Genomic DNA, 27,020 nt, shown 5'->3' on the forward strand with positions numbered 1-27,020 from the left:
CTGGACAGTTTATGTCTATCTTCAAGCGTCTGCCAATTGAGTTTCTTCAGACTCTCTGCGACACTCTCCAGCGGGTCAACCAAGCCATGTGATCATTCGTGCTGCCCTTTCCTGTATACGTTCAATATCCCCTATTAGTCCTATTTGTTACGGACCCCATACACGTGAGCAGTAGTCTAGAATGGATCGCACAAGTATTACGTAAGCAGTCTCTTTAGTAGTCTGATTGCGTTTCCCTAGTATTACGTCAATAAACCGAAGTTTGCTACATCTTTTCCTCACGCCTTAATCTGTATCATCTTCCCATTTCATATCCGTACAAATTGTTACACTGAAGTATTTGGGTGAGATGGGTGATTCTGACTGACTCTTTGATACCACTTTTTTTTGTGTGGAGTGCTCAGTTCTACAGTTCTGAGCGTTGAAAGCAAGTTGCCAATGTTAGCAGCACTTTGAAATTTTATCAGGTTCTGACTGAATGTTTCTGCAGCTTTTTTTTTTCTTTTTCAGACAGTACTTAATTAGAGGTAACTACATCGTCTGCGAAAAGTTTGAGGTTACAATTGATATTGTCTACAAGGTCATTAATATACTATATGGACAGCAAGGATCCAAGCACGCTTCTCTTGGACTCGACCGAAGTTACTTATACGTCTGTCGATGTGTCTACATCCAAGACAATTGTTGTGCCCTCCCTCCCCACAAATCTTCAGACTCAGATTTCGGATGATACCGCATATGATTGTGTTTTCGCTAATAAGCGGAGGTATGGTACCGAGTCAAATGCTTCTCGTAAAGCGATAAATACTGCATCTATCTGACTGCTGCGATGTATCTTGCGACCAAGAAGACCAGCATGCCAGTTGTGTGTCATACGCTATAGCGAGTCTAATGCGGCTTGTCTCGAACAGAAATGAAGTCTATTGATGTTACGATAACTGAAAACTGAACCATATGAAGCAATGGCAGTTATGATGCATTAATAGAGTCAAAAGCTTAAATTTATCCATTATAGGTATTCTAGAACCCGTGACTATAAATATATAAAACTGCCACAGCTAATAAAATCATTCATTTTAATTATCATAATCTCAAAAATGGTTCAAATGGCTCTGAGCACTATGGGACTTAACTTCTGAGATCATTAATCGCCTAGAACTTGGAACTACTTAAACCTAACCAACCCAAGGACATCACACGCATCCATGCTCGAGGCAGGATTCGAACCTGCGACCATAGTGGTCGCGCGGTTCCAGACTGTAGCGCCTAGCACCGCTCGGCCACCACGCCCGGCATCATAATCTCATTCACGCAAAATTTTGGAGTTTTTCCTGTCTTCCGGCACAGAGCCTCTAACGAGTATCATCCTGTGGAAATGCAGATATAACTTCAGCGTGCCTCATCTGAATGTGAACCAGGAAATGCTCGAAACCTTTTTATGGTAAATGAACAACTATTTTAAAAAGTAACTGATCATCGTTTTCTGTATTTACAGTCAAAAGTTTAATCGACGAGGAACGTAACCTGTGGAAAAGGAAGGCGCGAGATAACATGACAAGTGTCAAGGTATCAGGGAGTAACTTCCATGATACTAGGACTAGAGGAAGACATAATGGCAAAACTAATAGAGGAGGACAGAGACCGGAATATACGGGGAGGAGAGAAACAAGTTGATGATAATGTCAGACGCCGAATCGATCAAATTATTTCACGTAATCATAAGTCGTAAATTCCCTATTTAGATCATAAAACGACAGCCAATCAGGGATTAAAGTGCTGGAATATCTGCATTGAAATTAATTTTGCTCCCAGGTAATTCCTCTTAGTCTAAAGACCGCAGTTACAGTAAAAATTAGCTGAAGATAACGGTTTTAGCTGAACAGGCAAATCTAGCGAACTATAAATTCCTGCATTCGTCTTCAAGATGACGCACTTGTGTCCGTATTTCTCTACAAATAAATTTACTTTCGATGGGATCCGCCTTGAACAAACAAAATTGTTTCTTCTGTTAGCCAGTTATGTTTCGCAGAAGGTGCGTCATCTTCAGTGGTTTCATTTATTTTATTTCTGTTAAATAATGGGGAAACTGTTCTTTACTGTCTGTACATATATAAATTTGAGTTCTCGGGAAAGTATTCACAAATTAGAAAAACTTAAGATTTTGTGTACGCTTAACTTTCTCTCACGTGCTGTGGTTTTTGTAATTCACTATGTTCTGGGTTACAGTTGTTTTTCTCTCGCAACCAGAAAGAATTTAATTCAGAAATTTGTATGCCTCGAAGGTATAGGAGTGGGAATATTGTATTTTTCATCGTTATTTTGTTTGTGGAATATTGTGTCTATGTAATATGGCATGTGCTTCACGACACACACACGGAAGGGGGGAAAATCCGCCATGCGTGTCAAAAGATTCAAAACTCTCGCCCAGAACACCCTGAGCGCCTCCACTGTCCGCTATCCTTGCTTTCGCATCTTGCAAACAGCGACAGTGAATATTTAATAAGTTGAGTCAAAACACTTTATGTTGAGTCAACCAACATTCGACGTTTTTCTCTCTCACTTTGCTTTCAGTGACGATACAAACATAACACTAAACTTAACCCAAATTCGTTAGCCATCCACACAAAGCAGAAGAGAAATATACCGTGACTGACAGATCAGTCGATAAAAGGACGTAAATTGGGAAAAATCGACGTTAGTTTATTCCGACATCAATTTTCTCTAGTTTCCATACATTATTTTAAGGAATGATGGTAATTACTTAAATATTCCTCCTTTATACCTGCCACTCGTCGTTACAAAGTATGAACCGATATTACGACGCTCTCGTTGTAAACTGTATGTGAAGTCTTAGGAAAAGCATTATAAAGCGCCTGTGATGAACTCCGTTCGGCCGGCCGAAGTGGCCGAGCGGTTCTAGGCGCTACAGTCTGAAACCGCGCGACCGCTGAAGTCCTAGCGGACTGATGACCTCAGAAGTTAAATCCCATAGTGCTCAGAGCTATTTGAAACATTTGAACATAGCTAGATATGTAAACAGCTAGATGTGTTGAAACGTAATGGCACTTTGTAATAGGTCAAGTAGGCTTTATGCCAGAATAGACCACACACACACACACACACACACACACACACACACACACACACACACACACACAGTCGCGCGCGCGCGCGCTCGAAAATCACGTATGGAGCGACATGTCGGAACGAGGTTATCGCGACAGCGGAGGAGTTTCACCTTAACGAACGGAGGCGGTAGCCTGTAGTTGAGCCACGAGGTCGCCGACACGGATCACGGGACGCAGGCTGCACGCTGTTCGTGCAGCCGTCTCCAACATTCTCCGCGATTCGGTAAGAGGCTTCTGCTCGCAAGTCGAATCCGGATGGATGCATCTTCATCTAAAGTGATAGCGACAGCAGTGACACTGAAGAGGAACAGGAGGAGCAGGAAGATGAGGTGTAACTGTAAATAAGACACCTAGAATTGTGAGTCAGACATAACGTGCCAAAATTCACTGACAAATTGTACATGTAAGTCAGAAAACAGTAAAAGATAGCGAATACTGGAGTACACGAAGTTTAAGGTGCTGGCAACTTAGCCAAGAAAGCAATTGGCAGTACCATTTATCTGTAAACTATTTTGTTGTGACGGCCGGTCAACAGCTTGAAGAAAGCGTTCTCCACCAGTCAGTATTGGTGATGGCGCTAACAAATTTCAGTTCTGGCCTATCATCTTTTTACATTCTTCTTAAAACTACCAAACTTTATTTACATCTCGACCACAAATTATCGTTATTTTAAAAAAGTATTATTCTATGTCAGATGTTGCACATAAAACAAAACCATAAACTACCAAAAAGATAACGAACGAAAACTATAATATGTAGGACCTATTTTTTGAAATGTCAGGTAGCAGACCTCTATATTTGCAATAAATAAATAAACAAGTAAAATCTTCATCTAAAGTCACCAAACGCCTGTGTGCTCGTCCCTGTGTACTTGATTCGTACTGCGGTTTCTCCAGTTACTGCTATTACAGTTGACGTTTTAAGGTGAGACTCGTCATATGAGGGTCTAACGAGTGCGTGTCCTAGCTACAAGGTAGCCCCTGTCATAATGTGTGAAAGCGTATCCTATATACCAGACGAAACAACAGTTTTAAACTGTTCAATATTACCAACGTAGAGCTATAAAATGTTCCACGGCCGATCAAAGTTTAGATTCGTTTCTTCAGAAGAATTTTCTGACGATGTGTGTTGAGTTACACACCTTTATAGAATTTATCGTTTCCTGCAATGTTTCTGTAAATTTTTCTTCAACATCTAGACCGTCATTTAATAATAATAATAATAATAATAATAATACAAAAAGAATCACCCGCCCCGACAGCCAAGCGGGTTCACTCGCCACTTCCGGCATTCGTGGGGGCTAGCCTGTCCCGGAATGTATACGCCTCGCGGGTCAACGACGGGGCTTGGCGAGGTACCAGCCTGGATGACGGTTTTAGGCGGTTTCTCACATTCAGCTAGCTAAATACCGGGCTGGTACGCACGTCCTGCCTCACATACACCCTTCAAATGGTTAAAATGGCTCTGAGCACTATAGGACTTAACATTTGAGGTTATCAGTCCCCTAGAACGTAGAGCTACTTAAACCTAACTAACCTACGGACATCACACACATCCATGCCCGAGGCAGGATTCGAACCTGCGACCGTAGCAGTCGCGCGGTTCCGGACTGTAGCGCCTAGAACCGCTCGGCCACTGCGGCCGGCATACATCCTTCGCAAACATTAAGAAAACGATGTCGCACACGAACAAGAGATTTACTCTAGACGCAGCAGATTGGGTTCACAAATTCCGTCCGGGAGCGGGGAGTAGTAGTGGCCCCATCAACATTGCTAAAACCCATGTAACAGAGCCGACCCTGTAGACAAACGTGAACTTGCAAGGAAAAAGACGATGGTTACAACAGAATAACCAACAGCTTGATGATGTATGCAGGGTCTCCCATGTATCTCGACTGTCCCAAATGACTTTTTTCGGGAAGCAAATTATAAAATACGCTATAAGACCCAAAAGGCGCACAACGAAGGAATTATCCAAATGGAGTGGGAATCGATAGATGTGATGTACATGTACAAACAAACAACGGATTACAGTTTCAAAAAAGTGGATGATTTATTGAAGAGAACGAATTTCAAAAACTGAGCATGACAATAACGCGTTCGTCCACAGCTGGCTCTTAAGCACGTAGTTATTCGGCTTGGCGTTGATTGATAGAATTATCGGATGTGCTCCCGAAGGATATTGTGCCAGATTCTGTCCAGTTGGAGGTTTAGGTTGTCAAAATCATGAGCAGGTTGGAGGGCACTGCCCGAAATGCTCTCAACGTTCTCAATCGAAGAGAGATTCGGCGACCTTGCTAGACAAGGTAGGTTTGGGCTATCACGCAGACAAGCATTAGTAACTCTCGCCGTGTGCGGGCAGTGTGGCGGAAACGGTGTATGATATTTCGTGACTTAAATTATTTATAAATGATATTTCAGGTAGATCAAAAAAATATAAAACCAGTTGCCTATTGTCAGCGTAACAATTCGTTTGATCTCAAATATGATTATTCCGGCTAATATTTGTAACTGTGCTAAAGAAATCTCCACTTGACATTGTGTAGAAATGTTGTCTGTAAAGTCATATGAGTGGCACTAAATTGAATATCATTTATCAGATTTTACACAACTGTAACTTAAGATGGAAGCACTTTTCTCTAGTAAAGGGAACATTTAGTCACAAAGTACTACCCGCGCACAACACTGACGTATGTCTGCTATTAAAATATTTCATGTAAATCGTCCGAAATAATTAGACGTCATACATCAGCAAATAAGAAATTGATATTACGTAACGTGCTGTGAGCACCGTATTTAAGGATTCAGTCTCAGTTGAATTCTGTCTTTTAAAGTAGATTCGAGACCACCAGTGCACACTTACTTCCATTCATTTACGTCTAACAACATTCGTGTTTGTTACAATTCTCGATTCAAAATTGACGCGGAGATATTTTTGCTAAGATGGTGGCAGGCAGACGATTGTCAATTTGTCTATTGTTATTCTCGATTTATTTTATATCAAGGTAATATACTTAGATAACACTGTTTAAGCCTTTTATCTCTACTCTTTAGCATTTAAAATTATTTTCAATGATAAATATCGTCATATTTTTTTATACCAGCTACTAGTAAACTCCGGCTGCGCTCCTAATTACGGAGCTGAAAATTAACACTTAAAAACATTAATTAGATTGGATTGCAATGGAAATAAATGCAAATCCACGTCTAGACAATAGCGACTCTATTTTTCAAATAATAATTAACAATATGTAGTTACAGGTTTTCTCTTTACAGACCTCACACGTCTCACGTCCGAACAGTTCATCGGTTAGCACAGGAAGAACAACTGAACCACAATTATCACAGATAACAAAAAAGATTATAATTGACGTTGTCCATGAGTGTAGTTCTCTGATAATAGTTCTAATTCACACAAAAATTAAATTATTACAGAAATAATGAAATAATTGTCGTCATTTTTACACGATGCAGTCTTTTTCATACGTAGCATCGATAATATTTGTTGAAGTTTGTACACTTAGTTCATTTTAACATCTTGTGGCTAGAACATAGTGTCGTGGATATTACAGCAGGCATTCTCTTGCTGAAGAGTAAGCTCAGTATGGCTTACCATGAAGCGTTACAGAATGTGGCGTAGAATATCTTCGACGTACCGCTGTGCTGTTATGGTGCCGCGAATGACAACTACAGGGGTCCTGCTATGGATGGAATGTCACCCGGACCACCAATCCAGGTGGTATATCTCCGCTCACCGGGACGTCACCAGACACGGCTTCGGCCTGGAATGTCACTGCATTACAATTGAGTTCAGTGATCAATCCCGCTTCGAATTCAGCTCTGATGACCAGTGAAGCCCTGTCTGGAGGCGCACCGGACAGCTATGGGGTACCAGCCTGACTGCTGACTGCCATACAGCGCGACAGCACTGAGTGATGGTCTAGACTCTAGAGGATGCCATTTCATTTCACAGCAGGACCCTTTTGATTATCGTCCGCAGCACCCTTACAGCTATGCAGTATTAACCAGCATGATTGCCTTTCTCGTAACTTCGTCCGTTCCGAAGATATGAACGGCACTACGTCTGTCCGTAGTTTATCTGCCGTCTGTTCTTTGGTGAACGCTGTACGCAAACAGTCCTTAAACTGAAAACGGTAGGGTGAGTAACTAGTGAGCATTTTCCTTGTGTTTTCATTTGTCTACTGTCACCTCCAGCAAGTGGAGGCGTTACGTTACTCCGGGCACCTACAATGTGTGTTAGTACAGGGTTGTCATAGTCAGTTTTGTATTACGTTCGCAGTAACATCATTTTTACAAGATTTGTACCCTGTGATACAGCCGGCCGAAGTGGCCGATCGGTTCTAGGCACTGCAGTCTGGAACCGCCCGGCCGCTACGGTCGCAGGTTCGAATCCTGCCTTGGGCGTGGATGTGTCTGTTGCCCTTAGGTTACTTAGGTTTAAGTAGTTCTAAGTTCTAGGGGACTGATGACCTCAGAAGTTAAGTCCCATAGTGCTCAGAGCCATTTGAACCTGTGATACATTTTTCTGATCACCTCTTGAGAGCAGGAAGTGGATTACTGAATAACAAAGATATAGGATGCTATTTAAAAAACATATCGTGATGCTGGTATCTCGGTAACGAACAGAGTTATAGGAAAGACAATCATGCTGATGAATACCCCACATGGTTGAAAATTTTATTTGTTTTGTTCGTGGACAAAAAGTTGTTTGTGGTGGTCAAGATAAACTGGCCACCTTGAGTATAAAAACAAACTGAATACCTGTAACAACGCAGAAAAATAGTAACACAACCAACAGTTCGTAATATGAAAAGGAATTTGTATTATTTATCGTTGCTGGCCTTTCCTTTTCAGTCTGGGCATATTATAACAGTTAACTCGCGTTGTTACTTAAAATTAATTGAGAAGTAATAATATACAATGATTTATGAGTCGATATGTGGATAGCTTCAGTCTGGAACCGCTACTGTCGCAGGTTCGAATCCTGCCTTGGGCATGGATATGTGTGATGTCCTTAGGTTAGTTAGGTTTAAGTAGTTCTAAGTTCTAGGGGACTGATGATCTCAGATGTTCAGTCCCATAGTGCTCAGAGCCATTTGAACCATATGTGGATATCAAACAACGTACGCAATTTTTACCTTAGCCAGTTATTGCCCACACTCAAGGTTGTACTTTATTTCGTTGCGTCTTTTCTCGTGTCGTGCGACCATCCCCTGACATGTTGTTCCTGTGTACAACGAACTGGACTGGCCCTCGCGGAGAATTCCATATCACGTGAAGCCACACAGTGTAGTTATCGTTGGCGTAAAAGGTTAACCTTTAACCCTCCGTATCATCTGAATGACACCACGTGTAATTCAAAGCTGGTGTTTTCCATAGCTGACTGACTATGTACTGAGAACCAAAGTGATATACGTAGTTATATTCAATTCATTGACACGTAATGGTTGGAGCTAAAGGAAATGAAATCAGTGTAATGTGATGTTATTAAATGTTCGTGAGAACCGTTCGGAAATCAACTTGCAGTGTCATGAGTATGGCGTACTAATGAAACCTGGAATCAGACAAATGTACTTCCTATATACAACATGCGGAAACTTCTGGTCCTGGTGTTTAGATGTAATAGGACGAGACAATGGCAATGAAAGTGTGAGTCAGGCCTGGAGGAGCTTTCAGATATCCTAATGGATAAGGCGGCTGCTCGCCAGAAGTTCGAGTTCAGATCTCCACAAATTTTCAATGCTCACTTATATCGAGTGTAATATGTCACCTAACGAGTCCCAAATAGGACAACAAAATGTAACATTATTGAAGTGTTTCGATAAATAAAGTAATCCATGTACTTGATTTCTCATCTGACACGCACTTGAAGAAAAAATACTGCTTCAAGTTTGTCTTGCCAAATATGCCAGTCATCCGCTATAAGAGAATGCTGAGCTACGTAATGGAAATAATTAAATCCCCTGCTTCTTCCTTTGCGTTTGTACTGCCTTGGGAAGGCCCGAGTGGTAGGCAATCACCTATACATGACTTCCTGTTTCAGCGGTCGGCAGGTACGTAAAGAGCGAAATGTTGCCTGTGACATCTGTTTGTTACTTATGCAGACTTTGTTCTGTGTGTGTTTATATTTCTCTCTTCGTGTATGTTATTTGCCTGAAGTGATACGGGCAGACCAGTCCGGCATTTGTCTATACGAGTGTATACAACTACCTAAATTTACACAAGGGTTGATTGGTCTCCCAGATCTGCAGACGTAAATCGGGCGCGTGGATTAGATCTGGTTCTCAATTTCCTGTAAGGGGAGTCAGTGCTGTACGTGCTAAATTATACGATCAGATCTTCAACATTAGTGTACAATGTGATTCAAAAGTCGCAGTACACTCTGTTATGTCAAAAACACTGCAGCAATGGGGGAAACATGAATATTCCAGTAAGGTATGGGTAGGTGGTCTATCTTTTACGGTATACATAGAACGTGGGCTTCATCTAGAAATCTGCCATTTCTTTAAACAGATTCGAAGTAGCAGTTACAATTCAAAAGTTACAACACTTTTTTCTGTTGCGGCTAACTGAAGGCAGTGACCAAGGATTAAGGTAATTTTGATGTCCTTGAGAGCGGAGTTGCCGTTCGTGGAACCATATTTTAACAACCGGTACCCAGAAAGACTTCCAGTTTCACACAACGCTGTCAGGTGCTTAATTTCCAAATTCCGACAAGGAACGGAGTGGCCATCCAAGCCGGCCGCGGTGGTCTAGCGGTTCTAGGTGCTCAGTCTGGAACCGCGCGACTGCTTCGGTCGCAGGTTCGAATCCTGCCTCGGGCATGGATGTGTGTGATGTCCTTAGGTTAGTTAGGTTTAATTAGTTCTAAGTTCTAGGGGACTGATGACCGTAGATGTTAAGTCCCATAGTGCTCAGAGCCATTTGAACCATTTGGCCATCCAAAAACTGCTACTGACAAGACAACGTCAACAATGGTTTTGGCGTCCTTCACGAAGAACCCACACCACAGCATACGACGTTTGTCAGCAGAACGTGGAACCAATCGGTCATGAATTCTTCATGGTTATCAGTGGCATCCATTCAAGATTCAGCTACTCCAGCATCTAGTGGAGGATATCTCAGACATACGTATGCAGTTTTGAACGTGGACCGTAGAGTAAGTTCAACAAGATTCCTCTTTTGCACAGTGATGAGGCAATCGTTTTTTGGTGGTGAAGCCAACCGTTACAACTACAGATATTGGAGTGACCAGAATCCACACTGAATGGAACTTTCCAAGATAGTTGGTAGCTTAACGATTATGTCCTGACGTAGAATATGAGGTACTCCTGTAACTGGATCCATTTTCATTGACCGGAACCTAAATGCCCAACGCTATCCAGAAGCGCTGCAAGACGTGGTGTTTCCCTTAGTTCTGAATGAAGATGCCATCTTTCCCTCTTACTTTCAACAGGATACTTTTGACCCATAACTTGCTACTTCCAATATTTTTACGGGGATGAACTTGTCAGGAAATACTGATGTCATTAGAAATATCACACAACCCGTTTTCCATTTTTTTTTTAAATGACGTAGGTTTATGATGCCCGATTTGAAGGTGGCGCCCTTGTTCGGTGCATACCGTAAGAGATGGACCACCTCACCCATACCTTACTGGAATATTCAGGTACCCCATTCCAGCGTGTTCTACGATTTTTGACACACCCTGTACAATTATGTACTGTTGCGTGCCATTTCCTGTTTCAGAAAGTTCAGCCTTATGCAACAGAATACAACTGATATACGGCACACTATTTTTCAGAAATCAAACATTTTATTTTCAAAATCAAGTATGATAGTATTTCATCAGTGTAATATGCGCAGCAGTGACTTCAACACAAGTAGCTTTCAAATTCGTAACCTTCTCAGGATCGGGTCACATTTTGTACAGGGTGAATCATAGTGGCCGAAGATGACACGGCTGGACGTATACGGTATTAGATACATAATCCTTTTACTAAACAAGGGTCCACAACCGAGCCGTTTGCGAGACAGATGCAAAATGTGATCAGCAATCGTCACTGTCTTCAGTATGAAATATCGTCCTGGTTACAACGTATGTATTTGAAGTTTACACCTTTCGATTATATCCCCAGCTAACTGGGCTCATATTTCACATGTGGTCTACTTTAGCTAGAAGCACAATAGTTACAGGAAATGTATTCGCAGCTGCGAATAAGAGCCGCCTTTGGCTGTATATTAGAATGACGATAATGACAATTTCCACTGGCTCCATGTTATGTTATGTTAACCGGGGACCTAGATACGACGGAGAGGCTCCGTCCCCGCTGCAGCCGCAGTTGTCTGCAACCCCACGATGACAGCCGCAGTCCACTTCACCCCTCCGCCAACCCTCACCGAACCCAGGGTTATTGTGCGGTTCGGCCCCCGGTGGACCCCTCCCCCCTCCCCCAGGGAACGTCTCACACCAGACAAGTGTAACCCCTATGTTTGCCTGCTAGAGTAATGGTGGTGTACGCGTACGTGGAGAACTTGTTTGCGCAGCAGTCGCCGACATAGTGTAACTGAGGCGGAATAAGGGGAACCAGCCCGCATTCGCCGAGGCAGATGGAAAACCGCCTAAAAACCATCCACAGACTGGCCGGTTCATCGGACCTCGACACAAATCCGCCGGGCAGATTCGTGCCGGGGACCAGGCATTCCTTCCCGCCCGGAAAGCCGTGCGTTAGACCGCACGGCCAACCGGGCGGGCCTACACTGGACCCGTATTTCCCGCTTTACGCGAGTGGTCGCCTCAAACGCTTCTGCCATCTGAGCACGAATCACGGCCAGGCTCAAACTTCCATATGTCATCGTCCATGTGTTTCAACATGCAGTCGCACGTTACGTATATTCCCGTCCAGGAAGACCATTTTTGTTGAGAGTCGGGGGCCTGGTAGTGGCGATTAATTACGAAATAGCAGTGCCTGTATTATTAGGAAATACGATGCAGTGTTCTTTCGGGCGTCTGAGCATAGTATTGTAAAGCGCTGTGCACCCTGTGTGTCCCTGTGAACTGACGAAGGAAACGTGTTTCAGGTGTACCGAGGGCTGGACATCATCACCAACAAGGTGACGGTGGAGGAGGCGCAGGGCGTGCCGCACCACCTGCTGGACTTCCTCGAACCCACGCAGAGGTTCTCCGTGGTCGACTTCCGCGACGCCGCACTGCCCATCGTATCCTTTCATTCTAGCCAGCTGTTTTCCCTGCAAGACGTGCACTTCGCGGCTCTAGTTGACGTTAGCGTTTGCCCGTGCCTTGTTGTGCGGAGGCTTCTCGGGAATATTTCCACTAACCTCAGCCTCCTACTGTGCTTGGACACGACAGTCCTCCATGGGTTCTCTTTCACTCTAGCCTGTTTACTTTCAGTATTCATCTTCCTATCTTGCTTTATCTTTCAGGGCTATCCGTTCTCAGGTAAGTTTGCACTATGGGCAGTACGATGTCCTGCCGTTTCTAGCCAATTGCCATTTTTATGCTGTACGTATGATTTTGCTGTAGCGGGTCGCATATACCCGGATCTAACACCAAGTAATACGAGGATGAGTCAAATGAAAATCTTAAATTTGTAATAACAAATCGAAATTTCGCGCCGTTATCCTGTAAGTTGGTAAGCGTGCTACAAACAGCGTGCAGAATGGCCTGTAGGTTGCAGCATAGTGCAGATGCACACATACCGTCCCAGTATCAGTATAAAGATGGCCGCCCCACTTGCGACTTACACTAGGGAAGAACAGCGTTCTGTTATTCGGTTTCTGTGTAGTCAAAGTGTGAAACCTATTGGAATTCATCGTCGAATGAAGGTTCAGTACGGTGATGCATGTTTGTCACAGCAGCAAGTCTACGAATGGAGTAGGAAGTTCGCAAATGGTGTGACTTCAGTGGAAGATGCTCCTCGTCCAGGTCAGGCACAACGAGTTGTGACTCCACGGAACATTGCAGCAGTTGAAGCCACAGTGAAGGAAAACCGCCGAGTGACACTGAATGACATTGCAGCTTGTTTACAGATTAGTCATGGGTCAGCACACCACAGCCGGCCGGTGTGGCAGAGCGGTTCTAGGCGCTTCAGTCTGGAACCGCGCGACCGCTACGGTCGCAGGTTCGAATCCTGCCTCGGGCATGGATGTGTGTGATGTCCTTAGGTCTAAGCAGTTCTAAGTTCTAGGGACTGATGACCTCAGATGTTAAGTCGCATAGTGCTCAGAGCCAGCCAGCACACCACATTGTGCATGATGTGCTCCAGTTTCACAAACTGTCTGCAAGATGGGTGCCATGTCAGCTGACTCCTGAAATGAGACAACGACGTGTTGATGCTTGTGAAGAACTTCTTCGGCGCTTTGAACGAGAAGGTGATGGCTTCCTTGCAAGAATCGTTACTGGGGACGAAACCTCTTCCACCAACCGGAAACGAAGAGAGCGAGCAAGGAATGGCTACATTCCTCATCACCAAAATCAAAGAAGTTTCGAACTGAGCCATCAACAGGGAAGGTTATGCTGGCTCCCTTTTGGGACGAAAAAGGCGTCATTTTGGAGCATTACATGCCTAGAGGGACCACTGTCACCAATGCATCATACAGAGATCTAAAAAAATCATCTGCCGCCTGCAATCAAATCAAAACGACGTGGATTGCTGTCAGCAGGTGTCCTTTTGCAACATGACAATGCAAGGCCCCACACTGCTCATACAACAGTTGAAACAATCACATACCTGCATTTTGACTGTCTTCCTCATCCACCATACTCACCAGATCTTGCCCCAAGTGATTTCCATATGTTTGGACCACTCATAGACGCAATGGGAGGAAAGAAGTTCCGTTCTGATGAAGAGGTACGCCACGCGGTGCATGAGTGGTTGCGCGGACTACCAAAAGAATTTTTTTCTAAAGGAATTAATGCACTTTGTAAGCGCTGGAGGAGATTATGTTGGAAAGTGATACAGCTTTGTACCACTTCTGCGCAATAAATAATATTTAAGAAAATATTTAAAGTTTTCATTTGACTCACCCTCGTATATGCTATAAAGTAAAACTTAAAATAACGCCCAGTATGTTGCTTCGGCATCAAATTAATTTCTGACCGATCGCTAAGCATGGTTTTACGTGGATGGCCATATGATATGTTCTTTAAACTTTCAGGCGGATTAAAAGTGTGTGCTGGGGCGGGACGCGAACCTTCGCAGCTTTGTTTCAGTGAATACCACTTTTCCCACCCCTCAAACAGCACAGAAGTTCTCTTGCATACCTTGCAGACCAGCACGTGCCCGCGAAAGGCAAAGATCCCGAGATTGAGTCCCGCTCCGGCAAACAGTTTTAATCTGCTAGGACGTTTCAAATCAACGCGCATTCCGCCGAGGAGTGAAAGTTCATTCTGACATTTTTTTTTTTAATTTATTTGTCTATACTCTTTCGTAGGTCCGCCTTCACGAAGTTGCACATTTGTATTGTGAAAAGGTCTTTCAAGTATTAACACCGTTCGTGGAATTTTTTGAACGTCTTCGCTGGGTATCTTTCTGTGTTACTTGAATGTACAAGATGTCTCACTTGTTGTCTCTGAATAAAATATTTACCATTTGTTATTTGGCTGTTGACATGTCTTCAGTATTTATTGATGTAACACATACAGTAGATAGTAAAAACAACCGTTTTATTGGACGCAGTTTTAAATTAAACTGTATCGATATCAGTGTGTTGTGTGTTGTTCACTTAAGATAAATAATTTATTTTTTATGAGGAATGGAAGGACGTTATAAGGCTTGTGCAGGTGAATGCTACCGTTCGTCTGGAATTGTTTGATGGAATTTTTAAGCGATACAAATCAAGAGACGTAAATAAAACAAAAAATAAAAATTAATAACGTTATATATAAAGTCCAAATTTGCTGTCCTCAATAGCTTGAAGAACATTTGTGCAGCCTATTGCATACGATATATTCTGTGATTATTTCTGTGAGATTAAAATTTATGTGCCTGATGACACGCGCACGACCTCTGTGTAACTCAATCGGATACGGCACGGTTTGTTTAAGGCAGGAGCCTGAATTCGCAACCGGGCGCACACTCTGCAACCTTGATAACACTCACCTACAGGACGAAAGATTTAAACTGGAAGGTGAAGCATGTGTTATAGTACATGATATTCAAATAGTGTCTCCCTGGCAATGTTCTAACTAGATACCAAGAAATGAGACAGCATGCAGTACTAAATGACGGGAAACTACTTCCATAAATTTAGTAGAACGGAGGAAAGAGAGAAATAATGTATTTATGGATACAAATAGGTCGTTCTTTAAAGGCGACCTGTACTAACAGAACACAAGCGCACCGGACAAAATATTAGTCCTCCGTATAAGAGAGCACACTGTAAACTTCGGTGCGCTGTACGTGGTGTAGAAACGGCATCATATAGTCATGTGACTGTTCACTGTCCTGAAGAGGATCGTATCAAGCCGGTCGAAACGTCGGTAGTTTGTTCTAGTAGTTTACAGTGGCGTGGCCCAATACCCAAAAAATTTTTATCCAAAATGACACCGACCTTGGAATACTAGAGCTGAAGGCAGGGTCGGTATTAGTATGGTGTTTCCTGGTGGTTTGTTGTTTGGTATGGTTATTCGTGAGTCTCATTTTGTATGCCAGATTTCAACGACTTACTCTCACGGAACGCAAGAATACGGTTATGTTAAACTGATCACCCATTCCCAGTGATTTGATCTTCTTTCGTGAAACTTTGTACAATGGAATAATACTATTCAAGCTCACAAAGAAGTCTTACACTAAAGCAGCATACCAGGTAGTTTCTTAAAAAAGCCACTAGTCTGGTTAATTTGTGTCGAGGTAGTATTCCAACCGTTTCAATTGAACTGTATACTCTCGTTATGACTATATCTAGACTTTAGAATGTTAATACAGGAAAATTATCCAGTATTAGTAGCGGAATTTCACAAAACCAGATCATGAGCCGCCCTGTTTAGTCTCCTGAACCTGAATATTAAGAAACGAATGGTTTTTACAAAAAGAAAGGAAAATACTTGTTTTGTAAATAAAACTGCCTTTTCCTGCTACTAGTTGTGTTATTTATCCCATGCGCGTTTCGCCTTCTCCTGTTCTAAGGCATCGTCAGTGGGATATATAACGATGCAGTTTTGTTAGTTTTAGATTATTGAACACCCCTTTACCTCACGATTTTTTGTAAAAAAAAGTAATTACTTACGATTTGCTAATCTGTGTACAGCCAATCCAGCAGATAATTTACTTACAGGTAGTCTGTTTAGTTGACTGGAAATGGCCTTTGATGAAAGTTCGTGTACGTCTTACGATAATTTATTTCTGCGTGTGTTCAACGTTTTGATCTCAGCAAGCTGATGTCGTTGCGGTGAATACGCTTAATATTCTGCGTCGCTTTCTTTGTGGCAACATTGGTCGCTGCTGTCCAGAATACTTCAGAATGGCGTAATCAAAATAAAACTGCTTTTCACGAAAGGGAAGGCTAACGATAGAACATCACCGCATTTCTTTCAGACGAGCTGTGATTTCTTTGCAAGTATTTCAGTTCTTACACCAAATACTGTTTGATTGTCTTTTGTTTTGCCTGGTTGCGTGGAGGTATATCTACCCTGCAGTGTTGTTTAGGGATTGTCGGTGTTGTCAGATCACCGACGCTGATTTCGATTTCATACTCCTCATCTAAAAATCAGTGGCTAATAATAATAGACTCGGAGACGTCGATGTTATAAATTTATAGAATGCCACAAAAATCAGCACAGGTCACAGCAAATATTAATTAATAAATACCCGCAGCAATTAACTCTAAATAGCCTACCATTTCGTGTCTAGAGACTGTAAACATAACATTTTTTCAGCGAAGTCTCTCCTTCAATTTATTGTGTTCGTGAGTGTGTGTGTGTGTGTGTGTGTGTGTGTGTGTGTGTGTGTGTGTGTGAGAGAGAGAGAGAGAGAGAGAGAGAGAGCGCATATCCTACTTTTGAGAACAATCTTCGAGAAGCTGACGATGTGGCTAAGTGGATCAATCACATTAATTTGACACCTGTCGAAAGTGTGAAAAACCACCTTCTGTGGCGCGAGACGGTGCAGGAAGAGAGTCAATGAGGTTCTGAAAGGTACCCAGAGGGATCTGGAGCCGTGCCGAATCCAGTGCGGTGTCCAGCTGAGCTTGGTTTCTCGGTTGAGGATCTTTGGCGCGAACGGCCTGATCGAGGTGGTCCCACTGATTCTCGGTTGGGGTTCGGTGCCCAGGGGATACGGCAAACTCATCCTGGTGCTCTACGAACCATGCGCGAACTGTGTGATACGATACATTATCCTGGTGGTAGATGCCACGATGCCGAGGCTTGCAAACTGCATTACGGATGGACATGGTCCCCAAGGATAGATGCATACCTGTGTTAATCCATCGTGCCTTCCAGAGTAACAAGATCACCCATGGAATGCCATGAAAACATTTCCCAATACTATAATGCCCCTTCCCGGGCTCAGAGTGTTTGTTTTCAGACGTGTCATGTCGTATACGGCAATGACCATCAGTCCGATAGGGCATAAAACGTGATTCATCTGAAAAGGCGACCTGTCGCCATTCAGTGGACGTCCAGTCGTGGTTTTGGCGTGCAGGTTCCAGCCTTTGTCGGCGATGAATAGCGGTCAGCACGGATACATGAACGTGACGCCTGCTGCGAAGGCCCGTATAGATGAGCGTTCGATGAACGGTCGTTGAGGAGACGCTGTTGGTAGCCTATGGGTCATCTGGGCGCTGAGATGTTCACCAGTTGCATGTGTGTTTGCCTGTACACATCTCCGCAGCCGTCGTTCACACCTGTCATCTAGGACCTGTGGAACACTACAGTTGCCTTGGCACCAGTTTTGGATAGCGCCATTTTGGCATACACGGTCTACTTCAAATACGACGGCACGCGAACGGTTTACAAACCTAGCTGTTTCGGAAATGCTTCCACCCTTGCTTCGAAAGCCAATGGTCATGTCATTGTGAACGTCAGATAAATCTGTGCATTTTTAACTTAATGCGACCCATGGACGATGGACCTTGCCGTTGGTGGGGAGGCTTGCGTGCCTCAGCGATACAGATGGCCGTACCGTAAGTGCAACCACAACGGAGGGGTATCTGTTGAGAGGCCAGACAAACGTGTGGTTCCTGAAGAAGGGGCAGCAGCCTTTTCAGTAGTTGCAGGGGCAACAGTCTGGATGATTGATTGACCTGGCCTTGCAACATTAACCAAAACGGCCTTGCTGTGCTGGTACTGCGAACGGCTGAAAGCAAGGGGAAACTACGGCCATAATTTTTCCCGAGGGCATGCAGCTTTACTGTATGGATAAATGATGATGGCGTCCTCTTGGGTAAAATATTCCAGAGATAAAATAGTCCCCCATTCGGATCTCCGGGCGGGGACTACTCAAGAGGACGTCGTTATCAGGAAAAGGAAACTGGCGTTCTACGGATCGGAGCGTGGAATGTCAGATCCCTTAACCGGGCAGGTAGATTAGAAAATTTAAAAAGGGAAATGGATTGGTTAAAGTTAGATATAGTGGGAATTAGTGACATTCGGTGGCAGGAGGAACAAGACTTTTGGTCGGCTGAATACAGGGTTATAAACACAAAATCAAATAGGGGTAATGCAGGAGTAGGTTTAATAATGAATAAAAATATAGGAGTGCGGGCAAGCTACTACAAACAGTATAGTGAACGCATTATTGTGGCCAAGATAGACACAAAGCCCATGCCTACTACAGTAGTACAAGTTTATATGCCAACTAGCTCTGCAGATGATGATGAAGTATTGAATAGAATTGGGGAGAAGAGGAGTATGTGGCACAACTTGACAAAAAGAAGGGACCGGTTGGTAGGACATGTTCTGAGGCATCAAGGGATCACAAATTTAGCATTGGAGGGCAGCGTGGAGGGTAAAAATCGTAGAGGGAGACCAAGAGATGAATACACTAAGCAGATTCAGAAGGATGTGGGTTGCAGTAAGTACTGGGAGATGAAGAAGCTTGCACAGGATAGGGTAGCATGGAGAGCTGCGTCAAACCAGTCTCGGGACTGAAGACCACAACAACAACGCGACGTAATGAATAATCCATTAAATTTCGGGCATGCAGCCGCGCAAATAAAATTTAATCCACTGATATTTCGGCCGCGTATCGTCCGGCTATCCTCAGAGTGAGTCACAAGACTGACGATAAGATGCCAATCGCGGCCTTATATGCTCCACCGTGGCGGTACTGCGCTTGCGGGTCACAGATGCTGGTCGGCGGCAGAGACATACGCTTACACATGCGCTGCCTGTGGCGAAGGCGTACAGACATTCGATTCGCTTATCGATGTATGATCGGTGGCGATGACACCATGACAACTTCTCTGCAGTCCAAATTAAAACCATTATCTCTATTTATTAAATTATTAGCTAATCTAATCTCTATAGCTTCCTTGAAGACAGATTCCCAAAAAGAAGAGGTGGATGTTATAATCTTCACATCACTGTAATTCATGGAATGCCCTGTACCAATACAATGTTCGGCCACTACTGACTTGTCTGGTTGTAATAAGCGGGTGTATCTTCGATGCTGCACACACCTCTCATGAACGGTGCGTGTTGTTTGACCTATGTACGACTTCTCACAATTTCCGCAAGGAATATGATACACACCCGTTTTACGAAGCTGTAAATCGTCCTCCACAGAGCCGAGTAAAGCTGCAATCTTCGTGGGGGGCCGGAAGATCACCTTAACACAGTGTTTCTCAAGAATACGGACTATCTTCGAGGAAAGAGCACCCACAGAGGGCATAAACACACTAGATCTAAAGGAATTACTATCTTCTTCCCCATCACATACCTGCTTTTTGGGTTTTGCATCGAATGCTCTACGAATTTGTTGCGGAGAAAATCCATTCCATTTAAAAATGCTGTTGAGGTATGTGAGCTCTTCTTGCAAAATTGTCTTTATCGGATATACAGTGCGCCCGATGCAGTAAGGTCTTAACGACACCTATGGCGCATGTGTAAGCGTATGTCTCTGCCGCCGACCAGCATCTGTGACCCGCAAGCGCAGTCTGAGGATGGCCGGATGATACGCGGCCGAAACATCAGTGGAGGAAATTTTATTTGCGCGGCTGCATGCCCGAAATTTATTGGATTGTCAGATAAATCTGTCCCTTGCCGCATCACGACAACGATTAGAGCGTTTTCCGCGTTCCCGTGACATGCTTTTTACACCCTTCACTGCCGCCTGCCCTCTGTGAGTGGTTATTGAACCATGATGTCGCATGCAGGCTGTGGTCGCATGAGTCTAACTTGGCTGTGTATTTAAGTGCAGTTTTAGTTTAGTTTAGAACTAACTATGTGATTCCACACTTCTAATGGATCTTGTTTAAGATCAACTTTCAGATAATAACTGAGCTCCTGTGGTAGCTCCGTTTCTGTTAGAGCTTGAAAATTAGTATCTACTTATGTTCACAATGTAAAGCAAACTCAGTATCACTGTTTTCCGTTAATGCATGAATGTGTTGCCCACAGTATTGGACACCAAGAAAACATGAACCGTGTGAACATTGAAAGGTATTACTCCACGTTTAGCTATAACAGTAGCCTATGTTCTTGCCTTAGTTCGTTCAAAAACAATGCGTTCCGTCCACTTCATCCCATTGTCATACTTAACAAGTTTCAGAAGTGTTGCAATGATGCTGGTATGCAACATGTTCAGAAGACCATTTGATTAAATGGCGAAACAGTTACTGACCGTGGTAACATGTAGGCAGGTTTCTTGCCATCATCAAATATAGTAGTAGTAGTAATAATAGTAGTAGTAGTTGCAGTAGTACAACTATTTATCCACAGATCACCTTTACAAGGATTGCCAGACATACCTTGGTATTACAATTCAGGAACAACAAAAGTAAAGTAATTCACACATAAAAATACGAGAGAAGGAAAGTTGCTACTCACCATATAGCGGAGATGCTGAGCCGCGACAGGCACAACAAAAAGATTCACACAATCACAGCTCTCGGCCATCGAGGCCCTCGCCAGCATCACACACACGCAAGCGCAACTTGCACACACTTCTGCAGTCTCAGAGAGTTGAAACTACAGTGCAGTGTAGTGTGTGTGCGTGTGTGTGTCTACTGCTGACGAAGGCCTTGATGGCCGAGAGCTATGATTGTGTGAATCTTTTTGTTGTGCCTGTCGCGGCTCAGCATCTCCGCTATATGGTGAGTAGCAACTTTCCTTCTCTCGTATTGTTACATTCCATCCTGGATTTTCCATTGTTTGTAATTCACATATAAATACATTTACAATCTTACAGGTCTTTAATGATAAGGATGGGACAAGCAGTCGGCCATGGGATTGTAGAAGGAACCGTCCCAGCATTTGCCTGAAATCATTTAAGGAAATCACGGAAAACTAAAACCAAAACTTCTGGTTGAAGATTGGAGCCTCCACCCTCCCGAACACTAGGCCACTGTTTAAACCTCTGCTACGTCACTCGGTTTACAGCTAGAATTAAATACTGTTTTAGAAAGAAGTTACTAAGTAGCGCGGTAAAAGGCTAATGCTACTCTGTTCATTCATTTTTCACTCCAGTCACTGCACACACTATACACACATTGTTTCATAACTGTACGCACTCTGTTAACTGATGTCAGGACCATTTTGTGCACTACAAGTTCCCATTTGGTATCCTGAAAAACTGAATCGGCATCTCTGTGTAACTAGTGAGACGTTCAGCTCAGAAAGGGTATAAGGTGTTAGCATTATACATTAGATAGTTCTGTGAGTAAGTCTTTCCAGAAAAGGAAAAAAAAGAGGAAAAAATATAGTGTGAAATTATGTGGATTGTTATATATTTTATTATCGTTATTATTATTTGTGTTATCTTTGTTACTGAACTGCTATTCTGTGTCACATAAGTAATCCTTCAGTGTATAAAATGTTTGGGTTAATAGGTACTTTATAACTGCATTTTTGAGGAAGTAGTTCTTAGCTGATTCTCTAATCTCCTTTGATAATTTATTGTACAGTTTTATTCCGTGGGATAATATGCTGTCTTGAGTTGTTTTCCTTTCTTGGTAAATGTAGGTTCAGTCTAGATCTTGTTCAATAGCCATCGACAGAGCTGTTCGTGCCGTATTTACCAATGTTATGTTTTATATGTACTACTGCTTGGTAAATGTATAAACTCGTTGCGGTTAAAATCCCCAGTGTTTTGAACATTTTTTTAAAATATGGATGTAACGATTTTTTTAAAACCTTCAATATCGATATCGGTCTCGTAAACTGACATACGGCCGGGAAAGCGCTGTGATGACCACATGCTCCACCATATCCGCATCCAGTGATGCCTGTGGTCTGAGGATGACACGGCGGCCGATCGGTACCGTTGGACCTTCATGTCCTGTTCGGGCGGATATCTTTTTCAGTATCGATATTGTTATATCGATGTTTATACTACCAACAAATATGTTTTGTAAATATCGATTATCGTCGCACATGCCTAGTGCCATATACGGGGCAGTGGATATTTTTCTTGCAACCAGTCGACTGAGTGTGCTTTCAGAGTTCAATACCAGGGCACCTCACGCTCGTAGCACGGGCCGCATCGGAAAAGCTTGTTTCGTTTCCGTGTCGGCCATACTGACAGAGTGGTTGCGGCAGTCATAGCAGTTGCCCAGCAACGGTGTAGCTGCAGCAAAAGTTAACGGAGGATGCAACCGGAGGAGTGTAGAGGAAGTGAGGGAAGCATCGTCGCATTCTACACACGGAGGCGCAGCTTCCGGCTGGCGTATCCTGTATCCTCTCCATTACTCACCGGCTCGCTGGCGAGACGGCATGTCCCGGCTGCACGTGAGTTATTGCCTTCCAGTGAGTCGCCGTAGTGTAATCACGTGTGGAACGTATCTGTGAATGCCGAATAAGAGGTGCGTTTTACGTACATAGTGATCTCGCAAAGGTGCATGTTAGCCTTTGACCTAATGTTCATTAATATGTAGTGATAATTCAAATGTAATGTCAGACCGAGATAGGGATTTCCTGCTTGTCGCCAGCAATCGCCTTAACCATTGGACTATCTGAACAAGGCCGCGGGCGTGACTCATACATTCATTGTCACTGATGTGACATAACTAAGGTTTCAGAACTGGCGGATCCCGCGCGTGCAGACAGTCGGTGGGGAGCCGTGGCTTACATTGCCATTATTTTTTTTTTGTCGGTATTTGAGCACATCGGACAAAATATAAGTTAGTCCCTGGTGGCATCGCCGGCCGGAGTGGCCGAGCGGTTCTAGGCACTTCAGTCTGGAACCACGTGACCGCTACGGTCGCAGGTTCGAATCCTGCCTCGGGCATGGACGTGTGTGATGTCCTTAGGTTAGTTAGGTTTAAGTAGTTCTAAGTTCTAGGGGACTGATGACATCAGATGTTAAGTCCCATAGTGTTCAGAGCCATTAAAACCATTTGAACCTGGTGGCATCACGCTAATACCGAGTAACATTGCCTTCAACCTTAATACGGCGAAGAAACAGTCCACAAATTTCTTCAGATGTGCTATATACAGCTGAAGCTACTAATTGATGATTAGATCCCGCAGAGCTGTCAGATTGCGAAGATATTGATTGCTGTGTTTCACGCGCAGTTCCATATAGTTGCAGACATTTTCTGTGGGATGAAATCGGATGATTTAATGGGATGTTAGGTGAAATCGAATGCACGGGTGTTCTTCTAACGAGCAATGCATACGTGCTGCCCTGTCACCATCGCTGTTATCATTTCGGAAGACGGGACTGCTGACAACCTACTCATCAAGAAGACGTAGGAAAGAAATTTCAGTAAGTACTGAACTCACCGGAAATGCTGAAATAAACGTCCTGGCTCATGTTCACCTGAGTGAACAGGCGTAGCCGGCCGGTGTGGCCGTGCGGTTTAGACGCTTCAGTCTGGAACCGCGTGACCGCTACGGTCGCAGGTTCGAATCCTGCCTCGGGCATGGATGTGTGTGATGTCCTTAGGTTAGTTAGGTTTAATTAGTTCTAAGTTCTAGGCGACTGATGACCTCAGAAGTTAAGTCGCATAGTGCTCAGAACCATTTGAACCATTTTTTTGAACAGGCGTTACTTCGTGGTACGAAAAACATCATAAATCATCACGGAACCGAATTACGCCTCATTAAGTCGTAGGTGCACTCTACAACTTACACCATTGGGAAAGTGCAGATTTGCAATCCGTCGTGCCATAATTCCCCTCTCCAGTTACCAAACATCTAGCTGCTGTCTTGTTTGGTCTGTTGAAAATGTCCAGCTTTACGTGACACTTCGAGCGATGGTCTCTTGTTAGGTATCGAAGTACAAATGCCTATTGCAAGTAGTTCCCTTCTCAATGTTCACTCCGACAGTGGTTAAGACGTACCTACATTGACTCACAACATCGATTTCTGTCTGATTTGAAACCTGTCGCAATTGACAAGGCATGATGCAAGTTTCCGATTTCTGTCGGTTAGGACCTTCTTCGATTATTGTTTTTACGTCTTGTTTCATAGCTGTCAGTGCTGTACCATTCCTTTTAGACACATTGGACAATGCGACTTGAAACACAAACAAATTGTGGAACTTCACTCATGGCGTGATTGCGTTCACGTCCAAACACTACGGCTCCTTTTTGCTACTGTGTGACGGTCTTCATGTCGACCCATCTTACCGTGCTGAAAGGTTTTTCCACTTCATGGAGTTGTGATATAGCAACCAATATGTAGATTGAGGGAAAGAAAACTGCACACTTGAAAGGAGGCAAAAAATCAAAACGAGAATTGAATTGTTACCTAGAACTCTAGAAAGCCTTAAGAGAGAGATGGAAAAGAATCATATGGACCTCATAGGAATTGCTGAGGTAAGATGGAATGGATGTGGAGAGTTACAGTCAGATGAATGTGTATTTTACTACTCAGGAGGAGAAGTAAAATGAATGAATGGAGTAGGAATGATTATGACAAAGGAAGTGGCTAAATGTGAGGAGTACGTGGACTATGCAAGTGATCGACTTATTGGTGTAAGGCTGAAAGGAGCACAAAAAGATTTACTGATTGTCCAGATGTATATGCCAACTTCATAACATGATGACCAGGTTGTAGAGGAAACATGGAATGTAATAGAGAGGATAATGGACGAAAATAAAAAATGCTGCAAAATACTTATGGGAGACTGGAACGCCATTGTGGGAAAAGGGAAACCGGGACATATGGTAGGCAGACATGGTCTTGGAAAGAGAAATGATAGAGGTGAACGGCTAATTGACTTCTGCAGGGAAAGATAGCTGATAGTGACAAATACATGGTTCAAGAACCACAAGAGGAGGCTCTACTCTTGGAAATCACCAGGGGATAAATACAGAAACCAAATCGATTTTATACTGGTAGAAGAAAGATACAGGAATGGAATCAAGAAGGTGAACACATTACCAGTTGCAGATATTAATAGCGACCACAACTTACTTACGGCAGAAATAGAAATAAGAATGAAAAAACTGAAGAAGGCGACCACGGTGAAGAAGTGGGATCTAGAGAAGATAAGATCCAACGAAGTATTAATTACAGAGGTACTGTCACTTGAGTTTCTAAACACATTACTAGGCAAACAGCCACCTGGTAATGTCAACGACTACTGGAATATGCTGAAAGAAGGAATCATTAAAGCAGGACAGCAAAATATAGATATGTAAAAGGGAAAAGGGCAAAAAAAAAAAAAAAGAAACATGGCTCACACAAGAAATGATTTTCAAGATGGAGGAGAGAAGAAAATTTAAAAACAAAAACACAGAGGATGCAAGAAAGAGGTACTGAAGGTTAAATAATGAACTGCGAAGAGAAACAGAGCAGGCTAGGAAAAAATGGCTAAAAGAGGAATATGATGCAGTTGAAGAACTGGACAGGAAGGGAAGATACGACTTACTATACAACAGGGTAAAGACTATGACATGGGATCAAAACAGAGCGGGAAGTGCTGCTGTGGAAATTTTGAGGAAAGACGAAGAGGTAGTGCACAAAGAGCATGACCATGTCCTCCAGAGCTGGGAAGAATATCTAAAAGAGCTGTATGACACAGGTCGCAAACCAGAAACTCTGGAACTTGAATCACTCAACAGTGTAAGTGATGACGAGAAAGGACCAACCATCATAATGGAAGAATTTTCAAGTAACTTCCGGGAATTCAGCCAGGTAACATTTTCAGCGACCGCCGATATTTCCGCCGGAGAACACCCCGCCATTTTCAAGGCAAACTGAAACGGACGGACGACGTACATGCAATTTTAAAACCTCAGTTCTCGGACTGAAGCAGGAAAGATAACACACACACACTGAACACTAGTGCCACCAAAGATGACCAAAGTTAGAGGTATCGATAGTGAGACTAAGAATTCGCAGGTGAGATAGCATTGACTCTGCTCCTATGTTTTTTGACAAGGGAGAGAGCCGGATTCCAAACAGAGTTTAAACAAAAACCTCCATCCCTGTTAACGAGGTTGCTCGCTAATTTAATCTCAACTGCCTCCTTAATAACACTGTCCCAATAGCTGGACGTGCATGCCAATATCTCGGTGTTATATAACATGGGGTGACCAGTATCCCAGCAGTGTTCGGCAGTAGCAGATCTACTTGGCTGCTATAATCATGTGTGCCGTTTATGCTCAGTCCATAGGTCCTCCACGGTCCTGATAGTTTGACCAATATATGCCATGCCGCAGCTGCAAGGAATACGATATACACCCGCCTTACGCAGACCAAGATCATCCTTAACAGAACTCAAAAGCACTCTAATTTTAG

General features: G+C 43.3%; 1 protein-coding gene across 1 annotated transcript in view; it reads left to right on the forward strand.

Moving 5' to 3' along the window:
* LOC124788749 (tRNA dimethylallyltransferase-like) overlaps positions 1-27,020 on the forward strand; it is a 501,805-nt gene that overhangs the window by 286,258 nt on the left and 188,527 nt on the right. The window contains exon 2 of the mRNA XM_047256030.1: positions 12,230-12,367. Coding sequence (XP_047111986.1) covers positions 12,230-12,367 — 138 coding nt within the window. The remainder of the gene's footprint in view (positions 1-12,229; positions 12,368-27,020) is intronic.

This window comes from Schistocerca piceifrons, chromosome 3 (genome assembly GCF_021461385.2).
Source record: "Schistocerca piceifrons isolate TAMUIC-IGC-003096 chromosome 3, iqSchPice1.1, whole genome shotgun sequence".
Lineage (NCBI taxonomy): Eukaryota > Metazoa > Arthropoda > Insecta > Orthoptera > Acrididae > Schistocerca > Schistocerca piceifrons.